This window comes from Pterocles gutturalis, unplaced genomic scaffold, assembly GCF_000699245.1.
Source record: "Pterocles gutturalis isolate BGI_N339 unplaced genomic scaffold, ASM69924v1 scaffold39027, whole genome shotgun sequence".
NCBI lineage: Eukaryota > Metazoa > Chordata > Aves > Pterocliformes > Pteroclidae > Pterocles > Pterocles gutturalis.
The window spans coordinates 23,751-34,342 of NW_010116790.1; the positions used below are offsets into that span (position 1 = coordinate 23,751).

Sequence of the window (10,592 nt, forward strand, 5' to 3'; positions counted from 1 at the left end):
CTACAGAGTAGCCTAGATTCTCAAGTACTGTGTTACCAAAATGCTAAAAGCATGTAAAATTAGGAGATTTTTCTGTATCTATGGACAGTGCATCTGTAAGACATAGAGGAGAGCAAAGTAATTTTCTACATGCTGTATATTGTTTAGTTTAACATAATTATATACTTGGAGATAGACAATTGCAGGTTTACTTGAAAAAATGTTTAATATTTTCATAAGCATATCATAAGAGCAAAATACCTGTTAGATCATATTCTGACTACTGAGAAGCACTAGCTGCAATCATATAGAAATATTTTCAAATTCAAAATGTATCTTATACAAAGCAAAGATGTATCTAGCTGGGGCTGAGAAGGAGAGGAGGAGTTCATTGTCTTCCCAAGTTTCAACTGCCAAATGTGAACTTTATAGTGTACAAAGAAAGTAAAAAGCATTTTCTATGGCTGTCACAAAATTGCAGGCATTAGACCCCACACAACCCAGTTTTTCATGTGGGCTTTTCTGTAGAGGAAAAAGCAGAAACATTCAAATTAATTTAGTGATAGGATCTTGCACACAAACACTGGTCCAAGTTCCTGCAAATGGAAACTGGTTGCCTGATAATTGGATATGGAATAGGGCTGTATCAAGGTTTAATAATGTATTTAAAATACAAAGTACAGAAATAAAAATTCTTTTCTTTTTTTCTGTTCCAGGTTCTCTGGGAGATGCTAACAAGGGAGGTCCCCTTTAAAGGCTTGGAAGGATTACAAGTAGCTTGGCTTGTAGTGGAAAAAAACGAGGTAAGACTACGTTTCTACATTCAGGTACATAGATCAGAAAACAGTATTGGGGTTTTGCAAAAGACTTTTTCATCTTCTTCAAATTGAAAGTAAGTTCACGCGTATGGAAAGATTAGCAGTAGGAGCTAACACAAAGGGTCAAAGTGATGTTATTCCTCATGAATGGACCCTTTACATCTAATTGTTGCAGCTTCACGTCGTGATGCTGTAGATCAAAAATTGTACAAGTACTGTACTAGTTTCTCAGTCTCAATTGTAAAACCTAGGGGTTTGTTCTTAGTGATGAAAGAAGCCATTGCGTCCAAGGTAGGGGAACAGTTTAACTCCATCTCCTGCGTTTAGGACATCTTTTTACTGGCCGGGAGTTGATATATCTGTAAGAGACCTTCAGCTACTTCAACTTAACTCTCCCAGCAGGAGTCACTATAGTACAAGAAACTGCCGCTTAGATGAAAATTTCAAAAATAAAAGAAGAAAAAATAGTTTTAAAAAAAGAGAGAAATTACAGTTTTGCCACCTACGTTCAACACTACATTGAAGATGAGCTCCTCACTGGTATCGGCAAGGCTGTGGCATAGCTGCAAGCCTCCTCATGCAGAGTCTTTCCATTTCAAAAGCACTTCAGTGGTGTAAACACCATTTGTACAGTGTCCCCAGCCTCGCTTTTCTTCTTCTCACAAATTGAGGCTTTCAGTTAGTTGGACATGTGAGCGTATATCTGAACACATAGTCCCTTGATATCAAAGACAGTAACTACATTTAAGAAACATTTAAAGTTGTGACTGTACCACACACAGACAAGCATGGAAATCCTCCACAAAGATGAAACCTCCTCTATCTAGACACAGCGGAAGCTTGGGAAACATTACAATGGCGAGGCAGTGGCTGTACAATACAGATTCCTATTATTCTACATAAACTGTTTCTTGAAATGCTTCAGAGTTAAACAGAGGAGTTAGGTTTCCTCCTCTTAGTTTAATTTCTTTTGTTGGTGTTTTTTTTTCCCCTTTCTTTTTTCCTTCTATTTGAGGACTGGATTAATTCCAGTGAGTGATGCTGTGATATACTGATTAGTTGGAAATGCTACACTAACAGTGAGAAGATTATGAATGTGGTTTCTACAGTGTTTATCAGAGCAGGAGGCACAAAGAGCCTCCTTCTCCTAGTTTAGGAAAAGCCTTGTACATAATTTTGAAGGAAGAACCAAAAAGCCTTCCATCAACAGTATTTCTTTTTGTGTCTACCATGTGCAGTTTTATGTAAGGGATACAGAGTGGTGTTGGGAATGTTGTAAAAAGATGTCAGAGTGTACAACACACATTTCTCTACAGTTTTCCAGAGCAAGGAACTGTGTAAAATGAGTATGAACAGAATGTGGACATGATGACTATTTTACTAATGGCTGAAGAAAGCTGAGGGGTGACATTTTCAGAGACAGCTGTTTGTCTGCTAGGTACAACTAGCCTGTTGCTACCATCTTCTTTGAAAGAGTGCCAGGGAGCCTAGAGAGCATTAACATTTGCTTACATAGTTTTTATTTTTTTCTGGCTGTGACTTAGGGAACATGCCTAGCATAAGCCTTATAAAAGTCAGCTTGTGCTACTTTTCTTCATAGTCTCTGTGTCCCAAAGCAAGTATGAGGGTCAGTTTCTGCTCTCAGTTCAATCTGTTGACATCAGTGGGGTTGTGTGGTTCCAGTTCACAACAGAATTGAATCACTGTTGAGCCAGTCCATCATTCTTTGCACTGCAAGTCTTTTGTTAAAATCAGTGTGAAACTGAGGCCAAAGCATAATTGCATAGGGTAAAAAAATCTCCTTTTGCGAACCTGAGCCCAACAAATTAAGTGGATTTTAATGATTCTGTGTGGGTCTCTTTTGACTCTCTGCATAATTTCATAGTGTTATTTTTATTCTGGTAGAGTTTCTATAGATTTTTTTTTTTAATCCAGAAAAGAAAAACATGAGAGTTCAGATTATGCTCGGTGTGATCTCATAATAAATTACCACTGAGAAACTTCATCTTTATTATAATATGACACTTTTGGAACCTCCTACCACTATATTGCGTTACAGATAACATTCTGCACAAGTGAGACACATAAAAATGGTGATTGCAGCTGATTTTCCATCTCCTGGAACGGTGAGGGTTACAGACAAATACTGTAGCAAGACTAGCCAGCATATTTATAGGCTAATGACTCAACTAGAGATCAAGCACCAGTACAATTTGTTTATGCATTGTACAAATTTCTATGTATTTCTTGCACGGAAAGCTTTGCACCTTAAGGTATTACGTTATTTTAATAATCATACTCCTGCAGTGCCCTGGTTCAGTATCTCATGTTTTGTGTTTTCCTGGTGTTCAGTGCTTGTGCAGCAGAATTTGTTAACTCCTGCTTGGGCTGCTGTGGCTTGTAAGGCTTTGCAGGTCATGTTGCAGTAGTATAATGGCACAATCTGACACAACTTGCTCTGCTTTGCTTCTTAAATGCCAAGAGTGGGGCAGATCAAAGGATCTTCCTGGCAGGTTGGTCTGAACAGGACTGTAATATCTAGTTCTTACTGTTACAGGACAGGGGAACCCTTTTTCCAGCTTGACCTCTCTTATATTTGGAACCATTTTCACTGAGGAGATGTTTCTTATCTACATATTTTTTTTAAATTTAGTATGAAACATCTGAAGTCAGTTAACTGCCTTAGCAAATGCAGAGGCATGTCCTTATATGTGTAATGTTGTTGGGATGCACTTTTAATCTCACTGGAGAGGCTTCGGTATCCAGGTCCATGTATATGAGAATGGATTTGCTTTTAGGCTTTCCAATGTGGAGGCAGAGTCTTTAAACTATTCTCTAAGACTGAGGGAATTTTTTCATGGTTTAAAACTCTCAGCAAAGGAAACCAAACAAGCTTCAAACGAATTCTCTGTAGTTAGTGGTCCTGGCTATAACCAGTAACTCCTTGTCTTCAGTCATCAGGAAATATTTGTGAGTTCACCGTGCTCTGCGAGCGCTCTCTGAGATCTGCATGTCCTCATTAATTCTTCTGACCACAGGCTCATGAAATGTCTCTTGCGTCATATAGAGCTTCACTTAACTCTTTTTTAACTCACTTAGTGTAATCTATATTTCAGCCATTTGGTTATATCAGAAGTTATTACAGTATTGTACAGCCGGATCATCTGTGTGGGAGAAAGGAATTAAGGCAGGCTGTATGTTACTTGTTATCTTGACAAGCATCTTAGAATACCATGCACTAACCTCCACAAACTATTATATTTTAGTATTAAAAGTTGTTTGCCTCATTTTTACTTCCTTGTCTCTGAGCTTTCTTAAGCAACTCCATTTATGCATTTGTTCCATTCCTTCTTTATAGGTCTATTAATTAATTTGTACATCTTGCTAGTGTTAGTAATTTTTTTCTTTTTAATATGTCAATCCGTGGTTTTTGTATTATGTTATGTGTTTTACTACTTTTAATTGCATTGCTTTTATAGGAAACCTATTAGTAGCAGCTTAAAGGGAAATGCTTATAGTAACTGGACATTCTCTCTCCTTTAGAGATTAACCATTCCAAGCAGTTGTCCCAGAAGTTTTGCAGAACTGATGCACCAATGTTGGGATGCTGATTCAAAGGTAATTTAATTTGTGTTTGATTTCTACACCACCAGCCCCTGCCTTGTTTTACTAAGTGTGTTATTGTTTCTTGGGCAGCCAAGTCCCAGCTAACACCATTGCTGCATGCTAGTAGACACATTTCTTCACAAAGATAGCTGAGGCTGTCTTTTTTTAAATGTGTTTTTTACACATTAATACCTGAATGTCTCTCTCTCCTTTTTGATCAAGAGTTAGTATGCTACTAAGTTACCTATCTACTAAATATAATGCCTGTATATAAGGTGAGATGGCAAGAATATAGCCATTTTGGAGCAAGTGAAAGATTGTTCTTTTCTGCTTTCTTTCAGTAGTTAACAGTTAATCTTTCTTGGATGTATGTGAGCATCACACACAAAATATCTATTTCAAGGTCCAACTTTGATGCCTTCCTTGTGTTGAAAACATGTAAAGAATAAGTTAATCTATAAAATGTGGGTAGGAACAGCAGCAACACATTCTAAATTGATGTTAAACCTTTCCTAATCTTTTCCCTTAGGACCTTGAATTATGAGCTTTATAATTATACTGGTAATGATATAATAGAAGTACTGTAATATACTGTTTAACCATGAAAACAGAATAAAAATACAAGTTAGGGACAAACCATTGTCACTATTAATCTGCCCCTATGAGAATAACCTAAAAGGGAAATTAAAGAAGAGTGTTTACTCAGTAAAAGGTTTTGTAGATTATGGATGGGAGTTACTTTCTTTAAGTTGACTCTGCTACCATCCTGTTGTACATAAAGCTGGCTGGAAAGAGACTGTGGGCATAGTAGCTTTATTACCAAATGTTAGCATTCATTTCTTTTGCCTATGAAGGTATTTGAGAGAGGGAAGGATAGGAAAGGAAATAATGCTGTCTTTCTCAAGTCAAGGCACCAGCAAGAACTTTATTCCTTTAAACTCAGAAGAAAGTTAGCTACGACATCAGAGAGACAAGATTAATCCCAAGGCAAATTACAGTGCTTAGGTGCTCTAAAGCTAGAACTTGTTATCACCGGAGAGTAGCCATAGAAAAGCAATATGAGAAAGGAGATTTCCCTTCTTGGTTTCATTTTTTTAAGCAAGGAGTTACTTTCACACAGAATGGATCTGGAAGCCTGAGATCCCCTGTCAGTGTGTGGTTTCCACGTGAACACCTGTTTTAATGCCATTCCCCAATATCTTCTCCTTCATTCTCTCCACAGAAGGGAGGGGAGAAAAATGCTTTGAGTCTTTGAATCTACAAGTAGACTGATTAAATTCTAGGTCAGTAGTTATTGAAGTGCACTTCCCAGTGGGAACGACGTATCTTTAATAACCACTCCCAAGCATCAACATCGCTACCAAATGCCACAGAGTAAGAATTAGTGGAGCTTCTTTTCTGTAATTGCAGCACACACTGGATCAGCTCACTCTCTGGTTTGCTCTGGACACATACATGTGGCCAGAAGGTTGTTGCTGTTTTTCTGTGAGAGGGAGGGATCTGTGTGTTGTAAAAGAAGGATGCCCAGCCATCAGGCTGAATTCTGTCTATGCAAGCAATTCACCTGGGTTTGGGCTGGTTCCTGGAAGCACTGCTCCCAGAGGCATCTCTGATCTGTGCAAAGAGTGAATCTCGGATTAGAAGGGTTTTTCTGACAGTCTGCTCTTTGCTACTTTTCTTTCGTACAGCTTCTCTTCTTTTAAAGCAATTGTAAATGCTTTGCTCACATGGCTGAAATGGAGTAACCTTTGGTCACAGTTCGGGCATGTGACTGATGTATTCAGTCACGTGCTGGGAAAGGATCACTACTTAAAGCTCTCAAAATGCCTTGGAAAAAGGCTGTGAGGCCTGCATGAGCCAAAAGATGGAGCACACTCCTCTAAAATACTGCTCTGTGTAACGTTCCCTTTTTGCCAGGATTAGCTTGAGGAAATCAGATAGTTGATGCATGAACAAGTTACTGAAGGTCAAGTGGGGGTGAGCTTGAGGATGTCAGCTGCTCGAAAGCAATTGCTAACATGCATACTTTTAGCCCACAGAAAGCATGAGGTATCTTTAGGTAGTTTACTGCTGAGAAGAGAGGGATGTGCATTTACTGTGGAGCTAGGGAATATAATTGGAGAGCTGCCGCAGAGCAGATGGAGTGTCAGACACTGCTTACACCATAACTTCCTCATGGGAAGGGACAGAATTATTAACTTTGCTTTGAATTCTTAAGAATTTCTTCAGACATGGAGAAAAATGTCCATAGTGCATTGCTCCACATGATATTTGTAATGGTAGTCTTTAGATAGTTTAAACTGTGCTAGGTGAAACAGTCTCTAGTAGGTTCAAAGCATTTTACTAAAATGTTAATTACTAATTATTTTAAGTCAGTTATTATTAAAGAACAATCTCTGTGGTAACTGTCTTAAATAACTACTTCCACATGTTAAAATCCCTACCAAACAAGCTGCTTTCACTTGGGTACTAGATAATTGTACAAACAAGGTTGCTCATTACTGATGCCTTTGTTTACTGGGGATACTTACTTTTGAAACACAGGTGAGTGGTTCTTTCTCATTTCATCTGTTCCTTCAGTTTATCCCCACTTTAACATCAAATATGTTTATAAATGACTGAATATCTTAATAGAAATCAGAAACCTCAAAACAGGGAAGCAGCAAGAGATCAGAGCCATATGGATTAAATATCCTGGTTTTATGCAGACTTGTTTAGTAAGAAATACTGAGTGGAAAGAAACAGTGAAAACATTAGCCAGCATTTTTTCTAGAGAGGCATATATTTTAAAAATTTTGTATGAGACATCACAGATATAAAGGGAAACAATTTTCAAAGGCGACTCATGCTTTGATATTTTAAGAATCTCTTATAAGGAATGACTTGAGATGCCTGACTTTCTTCTAGATAGTGCTAAGCAGTCATCCACCGAAAATAAGACTTTAAAAAAAAAAATAAAAGCTTCCCAGCTTGGGATCCCACTTTCAACAATCACTTCCTGCTAGTTTTAACCAAGGTATCAGCCTGCACTTAGAGTGCATTTATTAAATCTGAAATTATCCTTGCCTAGGGGGAAGAAACCAACAAAACCTACATGGCTTGTGTCTTCCTGTCAGCTTCACCTCCAGGCAAAGCTGGTACCTGTAAATCTGGCAGCTACAAAGCTGGCAGGGTAGCTGGTGGCTGTTCACCGAAATTGCACAGCCAGAGACGTACAAGCTTGGTCAGTACTGTGGTGTGCATTTGTTCCGGATCTGGTTGTGCAACTCAACGGCTCCTTTGCCTGTAGTGTAGGGCCCAAAGAGTATGTATTGCTGCTGCGCCCATGGCAGGCAGTGCTTTCACCCACCCTTTGTAAAAGCCCTGTTCTCTGTCATTATCTCCACTCCAGTTACTCTAGGCAGGCCTTAGCCTTATAGTCATGTCAGCTGTGCCCACTTAGTGTCAGCCCTGCCCTGTACTTCCCAGTATACCCCCAAAAAAGAAGGAGCGAGCAAAACTCATGAAAGTGCTTTGTAAAAGAATCCTAAATAAGCCATAAAATATTGTAATTAATGCAGCATGGGGATGTTTGCCCTTCATCTCTTCCTGAAAACAGAATTAGGTTAGTAAAGGCACATTAAATGCCTGCCAGTCTGTTGGACAGTATACAGCAGCGGCAGTACCCTGGTGTGTCGGGGAGCCACCATCTCCTGTCTGGCAGCCTCCTCACCATTTGGGAGGCTCTTGAATCCCCTCACACCCATGGAGGTGGTTAGAAGAGATGCTGCTGCAGCAGCAACAAGGGTGTGAGGGCTGTTGAAAGGTTCTCCTTCCCCAAAACAGCACCAGAGTTGTCTGTCTCGGTTGGTGCCAGTGATTAATTTTGTGCTCTGTACCCTCTAGCGTGGAACACTCCCTGGCTGGGGAGGTTTGTGCTCTTCCAGGGCATGTTCAGAGGGTCTGCTCAGCCGTGGCAGGTCCAGCAGCATCATGCATGTAGGGGAATGACTGCTGCCTCCCCCTGCCCCTCTGTAAATGCAGGGGAACTCTGCTGGGTTTCCACACGGCAACTAGATCAAATGCAAGCGATGTGCTGCTGAATAGGCACCTGCAGCCACGCTGCTCGGTGTGCCCAGGTTGCTGCTCTGTGCACACTGGGCTGGGGGGATGAACTGCATAAGCACATGGGGGCTCAGGCAGGTGCTGCATGTTGCAAAGACGACCTGTGTATCTCATCCAACTGCCTGTTGTCTGAAATAATGGAGATGGACCAAAAAATGACAGACAAAGCCCCCAGTTAACAGCCGAATAGTGCAGCATTACAGTATAAGAGAGCTTGTCTTTTTTTTTGTTATACATTTGACACTTTTTCATGCTGTTTGACATTTAAAATAAAGAAATTGTCTTTCTTTTGTAATGTGGAAATCACTCGGATCTTCCTGGAAGAGACACCTCAGCATTGTTCCTAATTGTTTTTGTGCTCCCAAAATTAAAATGCACGTTTTAATTGCAGCATCTGTAATTTTAGCAGAAATGGTATAATTACAGGTACGATAGAGAGAGAATGTGCATCATCCCCTTATTATGCATCTACATTTTGTTTCAACCTTTTGTCTCAACCTTGTCTGGGGTCTGTCAAACAGACTAACAGAGTCAGAGCTCTTTCAAGAAACACATTTAATTGTGGCTTTTTCATTTTTCAGTTATTAGCCTATTTCATAGCTTCTTTTTGTGACTAAGGGAAAAGTGGAAAATACAGAGAAGTTTTAACTGCTCTGTGTGACTAGTGAGCACAGTGGGTGCTGGATGGAGAGCCCAGGTACAGAAAGTTCAGTAAATGAGCCCAGGACAGAAGAGCACAGGCACTGCTGACATGAGCTCAGCTGCCGGGCGAGACATCCTCATGTAGCTTCAAATCTTCACTGGTTCCCTGTCAGCTTCTGAAATAGCTAAGTGAGAGGTTTTCCTGGAAAGTCTGTCCTTCTCTGCAACAAAGGAACTGCAGTCAGAAACTCATTTTTGATGGGCAGCTAAATAGCTTGTTCACACATGAAAGAGTTTGGGTTACTACCTGTAAAAGGCCATCTGTCTAATTACCAGTTGCTAATGGGTCTGCCCTCCTCTTTTTGGCAGTATTTTCCTTCTTCACTTGAGGAAAACTTTATTCTTTAGAATTAAGAATCTTGATCTTGATCTACTAATGTTGTTTAATGCCCTTATTGAGTACCAAAAGGTTTTACTGGTAGACTAGGTTATGTGACTCTTCCCAAACTGACCTTTTCTTAAATGGGAAGAACAACAAAAAAGCCCCACATTTACGATTTACAGTCCTCATGTAGGATGCTTTGTTCAGAAAGCAGCATCCCGATCTATTGGTTGCAGCCTTTCAATTGAAAAATTCCTTCAAATAATTTTACACAGTAGTAGTTGTACATGAATGCAAATGCTGTGTTTTGTTTTGTCTTCTTCAGAAAAGGCCCTCTTTCAAGCAAATAATTTCAATCCTGGAATCTATGTCAAATGACAGCAACCTTCCAGACCAGTGTAACTCATTCCTGCAGAACAAGGCAGAGTGGAGGTAAGTCTCCTTCCTCCCAAGTTGAAATTATGTGGTTTTCCTTTGAAATGGTGTGAGCCCATATTCTTCAGAAAGACGTAAGACTCCCATGATGTATTGGTAGAAAATATCAGTGCTTGAGGTATTTTTAGAATGTAACTTACCTTGTTGTTTTTCAGGAATGACCAGAATGTTGTGGAACTTGTATTCGGAGCCAACACACTTAGCTGTACCCTATATTTATTATTACACTGGTTTAGGTATCATGATATTTATGGTTTTGTGATTCACATCTTAAAAGCAATTACATGTTTTCAGTCAATAGTGTGAGAGTAAAACAACTCCGATGTATGTACATTTGATGCAATTTTCATAGAAAGTGTATAGACATATGTTTAAAAAAAGACAAAAAAAAAAAAATCTGTCCCTGACGCTTCTCAGTTAGGAAGCTTACTGCTTCACAGTACATCCTTCTGTTGGGAAAAGAGAATTGAGAACAGATCTGCCCAGGCACAAGATTTCCCCCAGACGATCATGCCCCAGTCTATATTAAGCAGCGCTGGCCCCGCTCCAGGCGGGCTGGGAGAGAGGCCCCGAGAGGTGCCGTGTCCCGGCCCTGCCGCGGGGCTGGGCGGGAGGCAGCGCTCGGA

General features: G+C 39.9%; 1 protein-coding gene across 1 annotated transcript in view; it reads left to right on the forward strand.

Moving 5' to 3' along the window:
- Positions 1 to 9,967, forward strand: part of LOC104463328 (mitogen-activated protein kinase kinase kinase MLT-like) — a gene marked incomplete at its 5' end in the record, with an annotated part of 33,224 nt that extends 23,257 nt beyond the window's left edge. Inside the window, 3 exons of the mRNA XM_010075612.1 lie at positions 696 to 782; positions 4,341 to 4,415; positions 9,857 to 9,967. Of these exons, the coding sequence (XP_010073914.1) occupies positions 696 to 782; positions 4,341 to 4,415; positions 9,857 to 9,967 (273 nt within the window). The remainder of the gene's footprint in view (positions 1 to 695; positions 783 to 4,340; positions 4,416 to 9,856) is intronic.
- Positions 9,968 to 10,592: the final 625 nt, after the last annotated feature.